General features: G+C 41.1%; 1 protein-coding gene across 6 annotated transcripts in view; it reads right to left on the bottom strand.

Annotated features, from left to right (window-relative positions):
• Positions 1-20,507, bottom strand: part of LOC117499778 (neurexin-1a) — a 228,207-nt gene that overhangs the window by 97,266 nt on the left and 110,434 nt on the right. For 4 of the 6 annotated variants that reach the window (XM_034152405.1, XM_034152404.1, XM_034152403.1 and 1 more), the window contains exon 1: positions 44-1,024. In XM_034152405.1, coding sequence (XP_034008296.1) covers positions 44-281 — 238 coding nt within the window. In that variant the 5' untranslated portion in view covers positions 282-1,024. Of the gene's footprint in view, positions 1-43; positions 1,025-19,082; positions 19,203-20,507 lie in introns of those variants that run through there. The other 2 variants (XM_034152400.1, XM_034152401.1) reach the window with 1 other exon arrangement.

The following is a 20,507-nucleotide window of genomic DNA, read 5'->3' on the forward strand; positions in this document are numbered from 1 at the left end:
GTATGTAAAGGTCGTTTTTATGGTTAGACAAGAAAATACATACCGATCCCTGCTTTAAGGGATGCAGGTGATCTGTGGATAGCAATAGGCACAGTATGGTGACGCTTGTTTCCATGGGAGAGGTGAATGTGGTGCACAGCACCTGGATCTGACCCTGCCACAAAGCCCAGGGCCAGGGCAGTGATCCACAAGGCCAGGTGGGTCAGGGAAGCTGAACTCCGGTTTGGGGGCTCTGCTACAGGCCTCGGGGGAGAAAACTGTGTCCTCCAGCCTCCGAACATCTTCCCCGAGTGGCCAGTTGAGGCTTCAGATCAAGGTGGAACTTCAGTGAGCCTTTACAGCCCCATACTTCTCACCTTGACAAATCTCACTATGCCCAGAGAGACCCTCGCACAGATCCAAAGAGAAAGAAGGGGAGAAAAAGCAAATAGGGGGACACCACACAAAATGTCGGTTGTGGGATATAAAAAAAATGCTTCTTGCTGTTCTCCACTTAGTTAGGAAATCCGTAGCAGCACCCAGGGAGGTAAAGAGGTATCGTAAATCATCATACAAAAACAATCAGAAACATTCACTCAAGAAATTAGGGCAACCTCAAACAGAAATGGAGAAATCCCAGCTTGATCCAATTCCCTGAGTTCCCTCTCTTTCTCCCTCACAAAATTAGAAACATCTTCCCACTGAAAACGTATTATTCCAAAAAATGCAATTGCCAGGAAAGAAGAAAGCCAACTTCAGAAGAGACTGATAGCACCTGTGCAAAGTGGATTTCTTCAGGAAATTAAGACGGTAATTCTGAGTTTCCGTCCTTTTGCTCCTCCAGTGGTCTCAGAGGATGTCCAGAGGAATGGGACCATAGTTAAATCCGATTCTCATTTGCATGTGTCGGACAGCTGCAGCAGCGCGCGGGAGACGGCGTGATTGCACCTGTAAGTTGTGCCAAGTAGCGCACCCGTTCCCCATCCAGAGATCTCTGCTGTCAATGAGAGCAAGGGATAGCAACGACAGTACCTGAGAGAGCAGCCCTGGGCAGGAACACACACTCACACACAGGCAGCATCGGCAGCGCCGTTCCAGAAGATGTGCGCAAGAGGGAGAGGGGAGAGAGGAGGAGGAGGAGGAGAAGGAGGAGGATGACAGAGGGAGGGGGAGCCTCAACAGCCAGCCAGGAAGCAGGAGTGAGAGTGGCTATGCAAATGGCCAGCATTCACATAGCGAATCACTGGAGCCTGAGTGCATTACAGAGGAAGAGCCTATTTAGGCAGAATAGCAGGAATTGAAGCTATGTCCCCCAGCCCTGATTCCTTTCACGACCTCCCCCTACTCGCCCTGTTCAGTCTTTTCCAATCCACTCTCCTGTGAGGACATTCATGATCATCAAAAAGAAGAGAGCAAGCAAATGAGAGAGCAGGAACGGCTGGATTTATTTCCGTTTCTACTTTTGTCCACCTCTTCTTTCACTCTCTAGTTTATCATCATTTCCCTTTTCTTTCTCTTCCTGTGAATTTGAGGAAGTTGTATTATAATAGTCAGATTTATATTTAAAAATAATTAGGCTAAGCAGTCCAACCCAATCCTTGCCTCTCCACCGCCCAGGAAAAGTGTTTTCTATAGGTTCTTAACCGGACTCTGCAGTCTGTCGCTGGCAAGATTGTAGAAGAGTGATGATGCTGCAGCTCACTCTTATATACACACACAAACATATGAACACACACACACACACACACACAAAGAAAGCACGCACAGTGCCAGAGCTGGCAGTTGAGCACTGTCCACAGAGAGGGTGCTGAATCTGGGCAAGTCTGCCTCGCCTGCTAATAAAAGATCATTTCTCACAAGAGAGGGAATGCTGATCGCAGACTCTGTGTGCAGCACGGGTTACGGGAATGTATGAGAACATGTGGACATAAAAGCCGTGCTGATAAACACAATCCGGTTCAGCTGGGAAGTGTGCTCAGTGTTCAGAGTTCAGGGCTGGAGAGCACAAGGCTCAGCTGCAGTGTGCCTGCTTCTGTTTGCACACTGGCCGTTCAACATCCTCCCCTACCAAATGCAGTGTTCTAAGCTGGAGGAGAAAAAACCACTAAGCACTGCTGAGCTGATCTTTACGGTTTACAGGGAATACACAGGCATTTTCTTGCCCTAAGAAAGCCAACTTAGCAAGCGTGACACAGAGGATAATGTGTCCTCCATCTTTTTCCACTTGATTGTTGACATGAAGACAATTAAAAAAGGCGCCTTAAGGAAAGGAAGAACTGATTAAATGAACATTAATGATGATCATTTTACTTGATCCATTGTACTGATACATTAGAACTGTTTTTAGCACAGATTCTGTACTGTGAGTTTCAATAAGAGAACATACACTTTATTGTTATACCATGAACAATAATCTGTTAGAAGAATAAAATATGCCATCTGGAACAAGGATGATCTTTCTGTCGTATGTGGTCCCTATATAGTAGTCAAATGCGATCAAAGCACAACACAGATGCTGCACACATTAGGTAAGTGTGCTGTTCTCTCCTTGTAGAATCTCAATAACTTGGTGCAGCCACCTGGTGCTACAAAAAGTCAGCAGCATGGAACCACAGCTCTGTTCTCATTTGCAATGGTGAAAAGGAATGCTCCTGCTGAATGTGTTTACACTTTTATAATTATCAGCAGTGCGATCTGCATAATTGCACCTAATAAGGCAATCTATCAGGGCTGCTTGCCAAGGACAACAACCTGACTTACTTTGTCCTCGACAACAAACTTCAGGGAAACAAAATGAAATCTTAAATTGGAACCCTTGATATTCAGGTAAATGGAAAGAGTGAAAAGAGGAAAAAGTATGCTTTCTGGGTTTTGGGTGGGAAACACTGTGTTGGTATGCAGCAACTGAAGTTAATGACATCAGCAGTGAGGTGATACCTTTATAAGGTATATTATTAGTTACTTGTTCATGTGTGCCCCCAAGTGGCTGAACTGTTAAGTGCACACAAGGTTTGTAACACAAAGATTATGTGTGGAATATTCAGAACAACAGGAGATCCATATAGCATGCATAATGTTAAAACACGGGGGGCGTGTGGTGCAGTGGGTTGTGCGTTAGTGTTCGGATCAGGGGGTCACTAGTTCAAACACCACTGCAGTCAGCATGTCGTTGTGTCCCTGGGCAAGACACTTCACCCCAAATTGCCCACAGTATTGAGTATGTAAGTCGCTTTGGATAAAAGCGTCTAACAAGTGACATGTAATGTAATGTAATGTAATGTTTCATTGTTGAACCATCGCTAAAAGCCTCATCACAGCATCTTATTAATCCAGAAACAATGATTCCTGTTAGATTTCCTCTACTAAAATATCATTAAGCGTTCAGCAGGTTGCCCTTTGCTGTTTTTCTATGACAAATCTGCTAACTAAACTATGACAACCAGGAAAACTGAGGCCATGCATACTGTATAACTTGAGGGAAAACATCACAACCAAATCCCTTCTGCCGTCACAAAAGCAAACACCTGGGACCAGAACCTAAACTAATTTCAGCACGGTTACAGATCTCATCGGCTTTAACCACATTATTGTAGAAAGTTGGCCACAAAATGAGAAAATCCTCTTCCACATGGAAACATTAGACATTAAAGAGTTTTCTTTGTTGTATTTTATGTGTTCTGACTCTTGTTCCTTTTAGTGAGATGTCTTCTTGACAGAAAGCCAAAAACAGTTCCTCTTTGTTTCCATTTAAGACTCAAAGGATTGTGCAAGTATCTGATGCATGTGACGCTTTGAGCACATTCCCCGTTCTGGATCTGCATTTCTTTGTTTCTTTTAAAAAGGTAAAAACAGTAAAGTAAAGCCGTAGAGAGTTATCTAAAAAGCAAAAAGGGCAAGGGGAAGGGAAAACATCTGTTAGAAGTGTGGCTGACTTTCCCTCAATCTCCGAACTAAGTGATCAGTGAGAGGATAGAAATTGGTCTAGGGTGTAATAGTCCCTTGGAGAGAAAAAGGGAATAAAAGGACACGAGTAGTCTCTGTTACTCACTTAAGACTGCAGCCACAGAGCAGTGCACTGATGAGATGATTTTTTGGAGGACTGGAGGAACAGTGGGGGGAGAGCAGCAGATGGGTGGTCAAAGAGTGCCTGACGTGACTGGAGCAAGGCCTTTAAATCAGTTAAAGGGCCATCAGGCGACACTTTATGACACATGGAGAGACCCTTCAGAGAAGGACAGGCACTTACAGCCACTTTCAAAGCAATGTTTCTTCTCCTCAAGAGCAACTATGATGTTTACTGTAGCCATTACAGCAAAACACATCTAATGATGTATAACTGCAATTAACACAGTCACTGGATAGCTGACAGGTCCAGGATTACTGCAATCAGGTGCAGTTTAGTGTGTCTGATACAAGTGTTGGCTCAGAGCAGATCAAGCATGCAGGCCAAGCCATGCATGAACCGGGTGTACCTGTTGTGTGCTGGAGAGACACATCTGTGGCACAGCAACACATGTGGAGGCCTTCATCTCTGGGGTATACTTTACACTGGCAGGGAGAGTAGTTAGCATGCCACGTTGTATTACACTGAAGGTTGGACAATATTAATGATACAAAGTTCCCTGATCTTCATGTCATGTTCATCAGATCACATGAGAAATGTAAAAGTTCAAACCTTTCTGTGATACAACGCAGCAGTGAAGAAGAGCAGCTGAATTACATTTCTATTTTGATTCCCATAACACAGTCATTAGAGCAAGCAGCTGTTAAGGCTACATTACATTGAGTGTCCTCCTTTTGTCACAAAGCTGTAGGTACTCAAGGCTAATGCTGCTTGTCATTCGTTGACATACAATGTAAGACCTGAGCTCTTCATACAACGGGGAGTTTTCTGCGAATGTCAAACGTGTCATTAGTCATCCAAATATGTTTCATAATCTCCACGGAGAGAGACAGAGGAGCTCACAGTGCACTGATGTTAATGTGTGCAAGTGTACAGAAATAGAAACAGCGCTGTCTTAGTCATCCCCAGATGTGACATGAGTGGAACAGACACATACAGGGAGTCAACACTCAATAGAACACACAAGCTCTACAGTATTTCAGCACGGAGGGCAGGCCATGGTGTCAATGTTGTTTGTGTTGGCGAGGGATGTTACATCAGGGCGCCTGTCTGTCACAGCACTCTACTGTATCAGTGAGAGTGATGGAAGTAAACTCAGACCATCGCAGGTCAAAAAGGCATCGATTTGCCGGACGCCAATTAATCTGCACCTCAGCATGTCTGACTGGCTCCCATGCCCTGTAGCTCAGGGTGTACATTATCATTAGAGTCATGAATACCCTCATCGTTTAGTGATTAGCTCTTTCTATGAATATCTCTCTCTCATGCATGTGCTGCTGTCACACAGTCAGTGATGATTGTATTAAAGAAATAGAGCATACATTGCAAGCGAAGAAAGACAAGGTACTTTGTTTATGTAAGACGCAGCAGCCCTAATGCACTGCATAGGCATTTGTGCTGCACACGCTGTTCATTATGCAAGCTGTGAAGACTGCATTAATAATGCCACTCAAGCTGATAAAACAGCCCACTTATGAAATAATTCAAAATTAGTGTTGTAAAATGAAATCTGCAAATGGCCCTGCATGGTGGCATATTGAAATGACTTCATTCTCACTTCAAGCTAAAGAAAGAAACAAAAGCTCAACATCCATTCTCATTCATTCTTGCTCTAATTGTGTCGCAAATGACTCCGACATCATAATTCATTTAATGGAGCTGTTAAGTTAATAAAAAAACACTCTTTTGAAACTATTAATGTAGTGAGTTATTTGGTTTGATTTGAATATTTACATACTGCAGTACTTTTTAGATATTGTATTTTGTGTTTATATGGCACGACATATATTGAGTTATACATGAATATATGATTTAACAATATGTAGCTGTAACTATTCAACATAATTTGCTCTGTACATATTCCAAGTACAGTGACATGGTTTTTGTCAAATGATACCGTTTACTGGTGTTTAGCATAAATGCACAGATACATTATTTCCATTACCATGTATAGAACCAGCACAAACTACATATGAGGAAGATACAAATATGGATTTTCTTTATTGCGCATTGAGCCATTTGTCAGCTACTGCAGGACGCTTTAGACACTTGCTGGTGTGATCCACAGTTTTTTGTTTTTCTCCTAATGCATAAACAAAAACACAATAGTGTAATTCATTTCCATAAATCCATTTAAATACACATTAAGATCAAGTGCAGACTGAAAAAATAACATTCAAGAATCCTTGAACCTAAGTGCAAGTAAAGGGTGTGTGTGTGTGTGTTTGTGTGCGTACAGGCATGCGTACGTACTTCTGTGTGTCAGTGAGTAGATGTGTGATGTGTCTGCGAATGCATAAACTAAATCCTAACTGTCAGTGAGAGAGATAGGGGTCACAGGTCGGCAGCTTTCCAGAGGCTTTCTCTCTATCTCCTCTGACAGCAAGATGCAGCGGGCCATCGGGGCGCTGTGTCTGTCTCTGTCTCTCCGTCTTTCCTGAAATCGGTTCAAAGTAGATCAGTTCCCTTCTTACAGCGCTTCATCCTGAACCGGTCAAGGACAGAGTGTGTCTTCCTGCAATCCGCAGCGTCTTTGTTAATGAACAACTCTGCCGCGCTAAGACTAACTGGGACAACAAAGAGTTAAGGGGAATTTCTTTCTGATTGTGAATGTATTTACGATCAACAGCTTCAGTGCTTTTTTCTAAGCATCTTTTCTATTTTCAAATTATATTCATGTCTTTTGGAATAAAGTTATGCAATAAAACATTAGAAAAAACGAATAGACTTTCTTTGAAGGGGCATACTACAGTACGCTCATTCTGATCTGGTTTAGAATAGACAAAAAGCTGTTTTTAAAAAAAAACTGAGAATCTTACAAAATGGTGTTGTATAATAAAAGCACATTCATACATAAAGTGTAATCAATGGGCAATACTGCTGCAGCTTTTCCTGTCCAGTGCTTTCATTAAATGTGCACTTTAAACTCTATTAAACCTCAATGACATGACATCATGTCATACATTTCAAGGATCTATCAAGGTGTATTTTGAGTCCCATCTCTAGTATGAATCATTCAAGTAACATACAGTCATTGAAGAAACATGAGTGGGGTGAAGGACATTAATTGTAAAAGACGAGTAATGGGACTGCACGGTTCCTCGTGGCTTCCACCTTTATGACACACAACGTTTAAGCTTTACTTCACTGAACCTGCACCCACACACAAAGCTGTTCTGTTCAAAATGCGTGCTGCTGAAGACTGAAGAGAGGTATTTTGCTGCGGTGATAAAACTGAGCAAGGTAAATTGTTCTGGCCCTGTGAAAGAATCAAAACTGAAGTGGCAGATGCTTCTGACCACATTGTGACATGTGGGAGTGAGGAGAGGTTAAGAGGAGCAGCTGAAACAATGTCTGCTGCATGTAGGGAGCACTGTGGCGAAAATAAATAGTGGGAACATTTATACAAATTAGAAAAATGCCAAGTTGGACAAAAGAAGATGCAAAATGAATGGTGCTGCTTTACAGAAAAGTGCAGGTGTCTATTGTCTTGTCTATTGAATCTCACATAGCTGCCACAATTAATAAATGAAAGACTTAACTTATATAGTTCAAACTTTACTGGAGACAAGAAAACTTGGAGGGAAAAGACATGCTTGCATTATTCACAGTGATTACACTGAATAGATGCTAAAAGAAACCCAGTGGGAAGAGAAGCAGGAAGCTGCAGTGCTGACCCATACAGAGGCCGTTTCTTTTTTATATATACACTTTTATTGTCATTACACAGTAGGCCTACTTACTAAGTAACAAAATGGTTTCTCTGCATTTGACCCATCCTAGTGTTAGGAGCAGTGGGCTGCCATTATGAACGGCGCCCGGGGAGCAGTGTGTGGGGAACGGTGCCTTGCTCAGGGACACCTCGGTAGCACTTGGTCTTGCCGGGACTTGAACTGGTGACCTTCCAGTTGCCAAGCCAAGTCCCTATCCACTTCGCCACCACAGTATTCAATAACTCGATGACGCAGTATTCAAGTATACTACGTCATCGAGTGGCGCCGAATGCTGGGCATTTAACATGCATTTAAACAATCCTTCGGCGCCACTCGATGAAGTAGTACACTTTAAATAGTGGCTCTGCAGCAGGTTTACTCGACATTGAGAAACGGCCAGGGTCTGTACATCCACTCATGTTAAGGCTTGGTATGTGAATGGCCAGCGGCCTACGGCACAGCACGCAACACAGATTTGTGAAAAGTGTGTCACATGCAGAATGAGTAAGGCAGCTTGTCTGCAAACATTACATTAGGAAACACAATTAAGTCTTGATTCCTTCTTGTAGTGGCCCCCTACTGTACACAAAAACATCCTCTTTAAAATGTCTTTCAAGCCTGTTAAGCAGGTTTCCTCTCTACATCAGTCAGTTAGGACAGGGCTATGGCTGTGACTGACTGTGTGTGCTCTCCCCCTAGCTGTCTAAAGATAAGATAGCTTATTTAAAGTGCCACACAAGAAATATTTCCGTAATGCAGACCAAACTTTAGAACTTAGTCGCGTTCAAGGACAATTCAGATGGATAAGTTCTTCAGACCTTCCCATGATGGAGACGGAGAGGAGAGTTTGTATTGTCTAAGCCCTTTGTGCATATTGTTCATATAATTTGGAGCACACAGCTATGCTCAGAAATACTAAACAGTTGTTTGTTTGCTACGGAGACCAGCTAACCAGACCCTCTTGAAACAGAGGCTCTTTCATTTGTTTTGTGACAGCATTTTAAAGGTTTATCTGGATGCTTCTTTGGCTTTACTGCAGGCATAGTGCAACCAGTAGTCTATCACATCAAAATGTTATTATTAAAAGAGGAAAAAAAAAAGATTAAATATTTTTTGTGTGTGTTTAAAAGTAGAAAAAGTGTATATGTCCAGCATTTCTGACTACTTTTCCAAGACTCTTCGAAATTGAAACTTTGGGGTTTTTCACACACTCATAACAAGAAAACAACATTTTCTCTCCCAGTGCAGAATGGTGTGATCAGCTTCAAACTAAAGGTTAACAGATTACCTCATTAATATTATTTAGTTCCCTAAAAGCATTAGGTTTGAATCCTAAATGGGCTGATTTGACACCAATTAGTTTACCCTCTTCGTGTCCATGAAGTTTCCTCACTCTCGTCCTGTAATGAGTGAAATCTGACTCCCTGTGCTGGGATTCTACTTCTGCTGCAGACACTCATTTTATAATTGGAGATCTGTCGTACTGATGTATAGTATAGAATAAGTAGTATTGAGAACACTTTACTATTTTAGTTTTGGTATCAATTATATTAATTAAAAAAGCAAAACAAAGGTGGCAGTAAGCAAAAACAAGAGCATTAGACCTTAGTGTGTTGGAGCAGTACAGTCCTGTTTGACTGACTCTGTGGTCGCAGTTGGAGCTCTCTAAAACACAAACATCTCCTCCACAGGTTGCTGAGGACATGATGGGTTTGTCATTAAGCAAATAATGACAGAAAGCCAGCAGAGAACTTAAACTCACCTGGGCCTAAATAAATGATCTCTGCAAGCAGCTCTGTGACATTTAACGGTAATCATTGGTCTCTTTTTGTCAACTCAGACCTTCATATATTCTTCGTTCTGTACTCCCAGATACAATGAGTTATAAATATGTTTATATATAATGTGTTACTCACTACGTAAAAAATCCATTATTTCTTGCATTCTTGTCATTGGGAAAACAAATGTTTTGTTCACTACTGAGTGTTTCGATTACAATGTCCATCAGCATCTCAATTTGCAATTTGCTGAACTGAAAGTCAAATTTTCCCTTCAATTAAATTAATTCTGACTGTAAACTCATTCACAGAATGTCAACAGAAGCAATCAAAAGTTTTCAGATAGTTAAGTACAAGCAGGCAATCAGGTTTTTGGCGAGGATATTTTAGATTCTTGCCACAGTTCCCCCATTGTCATGTTCAATAGCCCAAGGGGAATATTCACAGTGTCAGTGTATCACCCAGCAGGGAAGTTGAGCAGATACTCTGTCTTCTAGTCAACACTTTAATTAGTATTGTGTTGTGGAGAAACAACAGCTTCTTATTTCCTGTCAACATGCCCCTCTGGGCTACCAATTAATAAAAAACACCTCAAAGATTAGGTTCTCACCACTGCACTACAATGAGTTCAGATTAGTTTCTGATTACAGCAGAGCCTGCAATAAAGACACCTCAATGTGCGGAAAGCAACTCCGCTATGATCTGACTCCATACTGTTCGTTGACACAAACATCATTTTCAAAAACTCTTGTAACTGACAGTAGCACAAGAAAGTATTTCCCCAACCGAGTTTTAATTTGTGAGATTACACTATATATCTGTCTCACCAAATGCAGGGCTGCCAACCTTTGAGTTCAGCTTGGAGTGAGATTTTTTTTTTTGGTGAACCGAAAAAAGAAACGTTCATGTGTACAGTGTTACAAATGTATTGAACATGTACAAACTAGGGTTTCCCCGGCCCGTCCACACGGCGGCGTGCGTTGAAGCTTCAACGCTTCTGCCCATTCACTTTGAATGGGGTGACGTCACGCTTTGCCGAACTGCATTGTGGTTCTGTCGCTTCGCTTTGCTCGCGTTGCTCGCTTCAAAAGTAGAGCAATGTTCTACTTTTGAAACTTCGACGGAAGCGTCAGCCAATCGAATCGTATGCCAGTAGAATCTCTAGCCAATCAAACCGCATGCTTGTGTGTCCGGGGCGGGAGATTCATGTGATTGGTTGTTGGTCGAGCTTCAGACACGCCCGCCAGCAAGCTTCAACGTACGCCGCCGTGTGGATGTACTGTAAGCAGAGGTAAAGTGATATTTTATGCGGGGGGGGACCTCACCTCCTCTAGGGGGGTCCGGGGGCATGCTCCCCCGGGAAGATTTTTATTAAAATATTGAAGTTAAATTCATCAATCTGGTACACTTTGAGATCTATGGATAGACCTCTCAACACCCATATGAAACAGAACTGGAAACAGATTTACTTTTTCTTTATGGTTATTTTACAAATCACTCCCCTTTTAAACTGTATTCTTGTTTTACTGTCATATAGTATTTCATAACTGTTTTTCATTTATTCTCATAAATGGTGACCAAATAGTTTGAGACCGACTGAGATAACTAGACTAAACTAACTATCTAAACACTCAGAGAGTCCCTTACCTCACTGAGCTGTAGTTATCTCTCTCAGTCTGACAGGACAGAGCTCTCCCTCTCCTTGTTTTAGAAACAGCTTCTAATATCCGTTAGCGCAGCTAGCTAACCAGATGCTAACAACAACAATGCAAATAGTGAGTTTGGTGGGAAAAAACTGTATAATAGTAAAGTTATTGAAGATGATGCAATAGTTATTGAAGATTTTACATTATAAATATTCCCCAAAATTATTCAAAAGCATATTATTCAAAACTCTCTGCTGTAGTATGACCACCAGGAGACTATTGATGTGTGTGGTGAGTTTGGTAGTAATATACTGTATACTAGTGATTGCATATTATTGTATTCTCTTTTTTCGGAGTTGCACTTTGCAGACGGTCCCTGAGCACTCGTTTCGTCTCCGGCTGCGGATAGAGACCAATGTAATGTGTCCAGCTCGGAGGACGGCGCGTATTGGCTTGTTTTGATCAAAATGTGATTGTAGTTCGTTGTCAACCTTACCACGGTACTTAGGAGACGTCATTTGTGTCTGAATAACGTTTTGTTCATGAGTTATTGATCCGTGAAATCCGAATCTCCCAATATCGTTCCGACTTTACTGAACTAAGCCAGAAGACTGTCTCATTTCGTAGACCGCTCGGTTTGCTGTTCCTTCACTTTATTTTTATATTTATATTTATATACATTTATTTCGGACGAAAACTTAGCGTGAGGAAAGCCATGTGTGGCGTGAGTGCGTGAGATATGGGTTAATTGCGTGACTCTCACGCTCAATGCGTGAAGGTTGGCAGCCCTGCCATATGAACAGCAGCATGGTCTAATGAAGCAATCTGAGTTGCAGGTCACTCCTCCATATGAGTGAAACTGTGTCAGCATGAAGCTACATCCCATAATAAGCAAGAGTCAGGCTTCCTCACAGCCATGTTCTATGTTTCACCATCAATCAAATTAACTGTCATACTGTATCATGTGTGTATGTAGTTAAATTCATGCTGATATACACTGCTTGGGCCGAGTTGCATTCATGTTACAGCATCCACTGTGGGACGGAAGGAGACCTGGTTTCCATGCCAACAGCCTTGCCCACATATGGCCACTGCTTCCTGGCACAAAATCCCATTTAAATTCAGACACTTAATCAGTAGGAGGAAATTATTGAAAAATAATTAGGCCAGACAGTGACCACTTATATTGGGTTGGAGGTGAGGATTAAGTGAAAGTAAAGAGGAACATCAAGAGGATGTAATGATAAAGCCTTATTCAATAGCTCAGGCATGATAAGAAACAAAACAATCCAACTAAGGATCTATCTCTACAAAAACAACCATCTATTGGGTTTTTGTGAAAGGAGGGCAGATCCATATACATACGTCTAGATCAGTGGATCTCAACTGGTGGGTCGCAGACCCGTTTAGAGTGGGTCGCAGATGTGTGAGTGAAGAAAAATAAATTGAAGAGTGTACCAGAATGCGTAGTTTATATGCTAGTATTTCTAAAAATCTCCTGGGGGAGAATCCCCCCAGAACCCCCTGCTGGGGTTGGGTTTTGAGCATGTGTGCCTTTTTATGTTATACAGTTCAGCTTTGATTCCATCCAAAGCATTCTTCAGTCATGTGAAGGGATATATGCACTGTACTTTACTTTAATATTGTATGCTGAAAAGCACGATTTTTTGTTGAATAGATTTGAGTGGTTCAAAATGTCGGGTCATGATTGATTGACAAAGGAAAAAGTGGGTCCCGAAGCCTGACCAGTTGAGAACGACTGATCTAGATCATTATACACCGACACATTAGTGGATCTACACAAGAGGATCCAGACGTAGGAAAGACACTAAGTTTACAATAAATGGCTGATTTTAAACAGTTTTCCTATAGAACAAATATGTAGTCCTATATATTTTTGAAAGGGTTTTCCATACACAGCTGGGCAAACATTATTCAAACAGTAAACAAACCAGCATTTGTTGAAGACTATGTAATGTAATGCAATATGTAATGTCACGGTGATTAATACACATTTGGGGTTTTGGACAGTATTGTGTGTGTGGGATTGACTCATGGTAATAAAGAAATATGGAACCAAGTGCAACAAAATGACTCACTGATGTGCTTTGGGACGACAGATGAGAACTATGGCGCAGAGTAATAAGATATATAAAGGGACCACAGACCGCATTAGTATGATGAATTAATTGTTGGTTGTGGTCTTCTCGTGGGATTTGGGATAGTAAACATAATATAGGGTATCACCAGATGTATCCTTATAGGATCAGTTATATGAGCATACTTTTCCCACAATAACTCTTGTAGTGCATTTTTTTTTTTAATATTGTTCCTCTTATTTCCTTGTATATTCTTGTAAAGCGTCTTTCACTACTGGGAAAAGCTCTATATAAATATCATCTATGTATTATTATGTATTATATTTTGTACGTAGAATGATAAAGTAAATGTTAATTATTGGAGTCAGTATTTCATTGGACATTTGAAAAGCCTTCAGCTGCCTTACAACAGATCAGTTAAACACGGAACGTGCTACAATCCGTGTAAGCGCGTATGCACATTTTGGGGTAATGGCTACTGAAGTGAATACACAGAAGCACTTAAGAATGCTTCTCTCATATCTCGGGGCACAATGGCTGTTCAAAGCTAGGCCAAGCTTTCAATACACACGGCAACCCAAATACTTTTTGAGACCAATAGATTTGTTTCGCTGAGCTCCATTAAAAGGGGGCCACACATCCAGGGCAAAGAGCATTACTTCCATGTGACAGCATGTTTACTCCAGTGCCTCGTATCCCCTTGGCCTCACAACTGGACTGAGTGTCCGCTTGTATTGATCGAAAGTGAACTAAGTGGTCTAATTCCTTGCATGCTACCACTGAAGAGATGGGACAAAACTGTCTGCTGTACTTCCTGCCTGCCTTTATGTGTGTGCTCTTGTGTGTGTGCTTATCTGCCGGGTAAATCTGGAGGACCGTCACCACTGTACTGAAACACAAGTGACCTATTTTATAGGACAAGAAAACTCGAGGAACAAGCCTGAAGATTTACAAATGGCTAAACTGGGTTAACATTGCCTGTGTAAATTATAGATGATATTCTGCGATAATTTGGAAAGAAATCATTTCGACATTGCAGAAACCTAGTATTATCGGTTGCGAGGCATACAATAATTATCGGTCAATCCACCACTCCACTCCAATCCATAACTTTCTAAGATCACTAAGATTCTGAGTTTCTAGTCTTTTTAAAGTATTTCTTTGAATTCTGTCTTTTGTGGACTGATGCAACAAACGAGTCCGTGTGTGTGAGCTTCTCTTTGTTAGTGTAGCCGTCTTTAGAGTGGATGAAGAGGGACAACATGAGGGACAACATGACAGAAATAGGGTCCAAACTTTCGTCTGTATGTGCTTAAGAAAAATCAGACCCATGTCTAATGCAGATCACACAGCCTTAGGCTCAGACCGACTATTCTCAGGGTACAGGGACACAAGAATGAGCATTGACACATTAGAAATAAAGTGAGAGGGGCTGCTCTTTGCCCCTCGGGTAGAGACAATGGAGACTAGACCCACAAAACCCCCTTTGTTGATACAATATTGACATGGCACTAATAGCTCTGGCAGGCCCCTTCCTGGAGCCTCTCCACGACCCACTTTAGCTCAACAGCAAACACCATTCTCGTTGTCTCTGTACATTACACTCAGATGCTTGACCACTGCAGGCTAACTCCCTCAGGTGGTCTAGACTTGTGTTTTGGTCCCACAAACACGCACACACGCCAAGCCAGATTCGGACTGAAAACTAGAAAACACTTTTTCAAAGCCCAGTGGACTTTCAGAGAAGAGAAAATCCAATATGGCAATATCAGGTCATCTCTAAGCTGAGAAGAAGACTGGTAGTGTTCTGCCTTTGGAAGAATACAGGCATGAGCATGCGCTTGCACCGTACTACTGATGACCTGATCACACACAGAAACATGCCACCTCTGTCTCCTTTCTGATCCCCTAACTCTGATGCCATTTGGTTCCAACTGGCATCAAAACCAGCTTGGAGTGATGAGACCAAATGCATGCGCTACACCATCATAGTTCCTCTCACATGTACGTTCTGAGAGAGATTGATCTTGGCCGGCTTGGCTTCTATTTCTACTCTAGTTTCATAGACTGTAGGGAATAATTGGTTCTAAAAATATAACTCTAAGACACAGTGTCATTCAAACATCATCACAGTTCATTCAAGAAAAGTATTGGCACATCACTTTGATGAAGTGTTTTGAAGATGATGAAAAGACATTTTGAAGATTGTTTTTATATCTATTTCATCATACCGCCAATCATTCTGAGCTGAAAGGTGCAGCGCTGTTCTGAAAAGGTGAATATATTTTATAATAACACATTCACAGCACAGCCAGGGAAGGCTACATTACTAAAAAAAGAAAAGAAAACCATTGCAGAGTGTGTGCTCCAAAAAACAGGGGAGATGTAAAGATGCACTTATATAGGGAAAGCTTATTGGCAACTAACGAGATGACGTCATTCTTAAATTGACTAAAGATACTCTTCCAATACGGGCACTTAAGATGTGTTAATTAGAAGAAAGAAAGGTGTCACTTCATGTTCTCACTGATGTCTTCTTCACTTGTGTACGCTTGTCGGTATCCCCCATAGGACAAAACAGTCAGCAAGCCCGGTGTGTGTTTGGCCATAACTTATAGAGAAGTGATTTGAAGGACTGGCCATTTTCCCAAACGCTTTTCTTTACTTCACTGGTTTTAAAAATGCTCCCAAGTCACTGATACCCCATCCCTCTCTGTACAGCTAAACATTATACGGTACTAATTGTATTTTCACAACTTCAAAAGAAAAAAATATATTTGCCAAAAGATTATCATAGCAGCTAGGAATCATTGACAAAAGGCTGTAGAGTTGCTACTGTATGCATCTTTGATTTCATTCTTAAAACAGATGAGTCAACATAATAATAAAAACTGTAGCAACGAATTAAAACAATGTTATGAATCTTTTGAATTGCAGGTCACGGTCACATAGTGGCTCTTTTTTATTTATTTTTTAATTGAGTGAACTACAATGGATTATAAAGTGATTATAACTAGTAAAGAAAAGGGGAATGTTCCAGTACAACTGCACACACGTATCAATACTAGGGATGCCAGAAACTGACCATGATCAAATTCGAACAGCCCTGGCGAATATTAATGGCTTATTCGCCGCCCCCGAGGGAAAAATAAAAAGTATTTTCGCAGAGCTTGCATTTGACTTAATTTGCACTTGTCAGTTCGAAGTAGTTCCAAAAGGAACTCTTCTTTGAACGTGCCGCTTTGCTCCTCTTTAGTTGTGTTGTTCTCACTGTTCTGTATATCGCCAATAAATCAATCGCACCTGCTCGGTGTGTAGCAGGCTGCAGCAGGCAGCAGCAGTCTGCACTCTGCGCAGCCTGCGCTGCTAGCTTCCTCCAACTTTACAGTAAAACAAACTGGTGGTGTGACCAATGGCCATTTACAATTATTAATACTATTATTATTATTAGCATTAGTCTATATTTTGGTTGAAACTAAGCCAGGAAAAAAAAGAAAAACATAAATAATAATAAAAATATATATATAAATAAAATCGAATTTTAAAAATAATTTTCGATTATGGAGATTGTAACGAATATTCGAAAAATCGAATAATCGCTGGCATCCCTAATCAATACACAGTATTCTGCTGAAAAACATTTACTTTTTGAATGAGCTTAACGATAAAATGGTACTGTAGATTCAGACATAATATTAGTTCCCTTATGATTTGTGACTGACAGCTGCACAATGCATCCCGGCTGTGAATGTTATGGGGCCAGGGGGGCTAAGAAATAGAGATGTTCTCCTGGTGAGACTACCCACTAGAGAAATATGTGGAAATGCAGCGAGCTCCCCATGTAGGCTGCTTTCTCAGAGACCCATTGCTCTGTCATAAATTGCCTGCATTTCAGCTTATGCAAATATATCTGTTAAAGAGTGATATTTTCCTCAGAGACGCTTCTCTCGTTCCTTTTGACGCATCCCCTTTTCCTCTATCCCCGTGACAATCCGTCAACGCAGATAAAACCCAACCATCTCCAGCTTCATTTTTCCTACTCATAGAGCTTCCTTGGCAGAGGGAGGATGGCTTGCATTAGTATTGTGAGGACTAGTTCAGTTGTTTCTGTTGTGAAAGAGAATTCCAGGAAAGTGTTGTGGTTACATATATTCTATTCTCAGGGCCTGCACATTGATCGGTCCCATTGTTTTGTCAGGTCAGTAGGAATAAAGAGCTACTACAACTAGACGCAGCAGGTCGAGCTCTATTCATATTCTATAATATGTGCGTACATGTCCTTTGAGCCACTCTGCTCCCAGTGCTGTAAATGAGATGTATAGGCCTGCTCAGGATGAATATGTATGACAGGAAGAAAGGAGAGAAAAAAGCTGCATGTCTTCTCCCTCTTAGCGCACAAGGAAGGTTCACGAGGAGTTCGACATTTAAATATCCCTTAACACCTTCTGCACATCTCTACTGCTGTTCTTCTAAACATGGTCTGAGGAATGAAAGGCAGAGTAAAACGAGCAGAGCAGGGCTAGGATCAGGACAAGCTACACCCGCACTCACATATCATGGACACAAGAAGCCTTTTAGTGTTATCATAGGCAGCAGATACGTTCAGTGTGTGAAGCTGCACGGGAATCCGCTAACTCTTTCTGTTGATAACAAAGGAGTCTTATCAAGCTGGTCGAAGAGACATAGAATGCATTAACATTTATGGTGCTCTCTCCTCTGCTTTTTTGTGTCATCTCCAGAGTGCCCACTCTGTTCTTTTCTCCTTAATGCAGTTCAGCACTTTGCCCATTCACCCCTACTGTGTGAACCGCTGCAGAAGAAAATAATGACAAAACAAAACCCCCTGTGCATGTTTTGCATAAGGAAGTAGCCCATTTTCGGGAGGAGGGGCAGACATTACCCTAGTTTCCTCCAAAGCTCAACATTAATGAGCACAGACTTCTTTAAACAAAAGGCCTATTTAACTGTCGTTAAGAGAGATTAATATCACTGAACTTTTCAATTGCATCATGGGGCTCAAAGTTTAAATCTGTATGGTGTGTTTAAGGTTTTAATTGGGATCAATGCTAAACAAAATGCAGTGTGGTCAAAGTGAAATAAATAATCAGTGCATTTGTGGTTCATGTAATGTTTTTGGTTTGCTTGATTGACTAGTTGTGGACGTTTTATTTAGCAGAACACAAAGTGTGTTGCTCCCTCTAGTGGTACATCTCTCAAACCTTAATGAGCTTTCACTGAACTGTCAGCCAGGTATCACAAGTGCCTCCCAACAATATCAGTACATTTCCGATTTCTAATTCAAAACAAAGATACTGGAAAATAAGCACAGTTCCGGCCTTTACTTAGTTCAATTGGAGAGTTGTCAAAGCACAAATGTGCTTTGTGAGGACACAAATATAGCTCACAGAGAGGAAACAATAATGAGCTGGAACACAAAAGCTGTGTGAAAGCATAGGATAAAAATGGACCTCCTGTTAAAGATAACACCCACCTTTAAAGGTCTGGGACTGAGGTTTTCCTGGACGTGTTTAATTAGCTTAGCAGATGGAATGAAGGAGGCATCTAAAGCATGGTATTTTGTGTGATCTGTTTGGGTTTTAATTAAATGACAAGGCCTGTCATCTCATACAATGTAAGGGCAACACAAAGCATATATCAAGTTATGCTTTCTAGTTCTTATCAGACTCATTTGAAAAAACAAAAATAAGCAAAAACTATTAAGAGACCAGGAAGTGGTTTCCTACCGTCATTACACAGCGGCCCTCCGAATGTTGTCATGCTGCAGTCACAGCTGAAGCCCTCCCACTGCTGCAGACACACTCCTTGGTTGGCACACGAGTCCTCCTGGCACGTAGTGCTGGGCCCTGAATATGAAGACAAATAGCAGCTTGGTGAGCAGACTTTTATAATAACCAGCCGCACAGTGTGCAGATCGGCTCTGCAGTGAAATTAAATGTCACGTATAACATACAGTACCAGACAATAGGCTTCTGCAAATAGAAGCATACACAGAACAAACATACATATGTTATGCCAAATGTGTTTAGCCATGTTTTGCAAACCTGCAACAAATTTTCCAGATTGTAGCCAACTGCCTGCCAAAAAAAAATCAGTAGACAGACACAATAAAAACAACCCACATGTACAAAAACAGCAACAACCTGTCCTTTGTGATATCCATATTTGATTTTACATGTATTTTTAAATAGATTCCCTTATGTTATCTTGTTTAAATCCCTGATTTAAATATTGCATTTTTAAGACACAGCAGTGTTCATTTAAACTGTGTCTAGATCTGATGATTCTACAGTACACACTGTGATCCAGTTCATCCTCCTTTCTCCAAAAGTGTCACGCCTCCCTGACCACCTATGCAGATGCTTAGAGCAATCAGAGAGCGCACGTTATTACCGGCTGTAAATGAGGTCAAACGACAATGACACAGAGTACGTAACCAGTATGGGCCGGAGCTATCCAAGCACTTAGAATATTGAAATATATTGTTTCAGATGTGTTTGCAGTCAATGTGTTTAATCTCCGTGCTTGTGAATCTTATTATATCCTTCATTACACCTGCGTATTGGTCATTCCGTTCTTTTTTCAGTCTGGACCAGTGCGCAGTGAGTCCACAGCTGTAAAGACTGTGGCGTCCGTTTGTGTGACGATGAAGCTGAGATAGTTCAGTTAATGGAGACAATGTAAGTGGAATGGCACGGGTTAGTATGAATGAATGTTGGTATTCTAAAATGTTTTTATATACAGTAAAGATTTGTAAAATATTTTTATTTTGGAATTAATTTGTTTTTTGAGGGATAAACTCACCTTTCCCCCCCCCCCCCTCTATTTGTTAAGTAATATTATCTTTCCTAATCTCAATATTTAAATCATGCAATTGTTGTAATAATCATATAACATGAATAATGACACACATAGTACTGGATGCATTAGGCAATCACCTATACAGCCATGTGGATCACATCTTTTTTTAGTACTCATGTCAATTATGAGAGGCATATTTTGTATCTGTTGTGTATCTATTTACTCTGGGTGCTCAGCCGTTTTATTTTTATTTTTTTACAGACATGGAATTCAATATCTCCTCTTCCATACTCTGGTTTTGGAATCAGACTCGGCCACAGTGCTCGGCCTCAGCGTAGCTATGGTAACTG

Source organism: Trematomus bernacchii, unplaced genomic scaffold (assembly GCF_902827165.1).
Source record: "Trematomus bernacchii unplaced genomic scaffold, fTreBer1.1, whole genome shotgun sequence".
Lineage (NCBI taxonomy): Eukaryota > Metazoa > Chordata > Actinopteri > Perciformes > Nototheniidae > Trematomus > Trematomus bernacchii.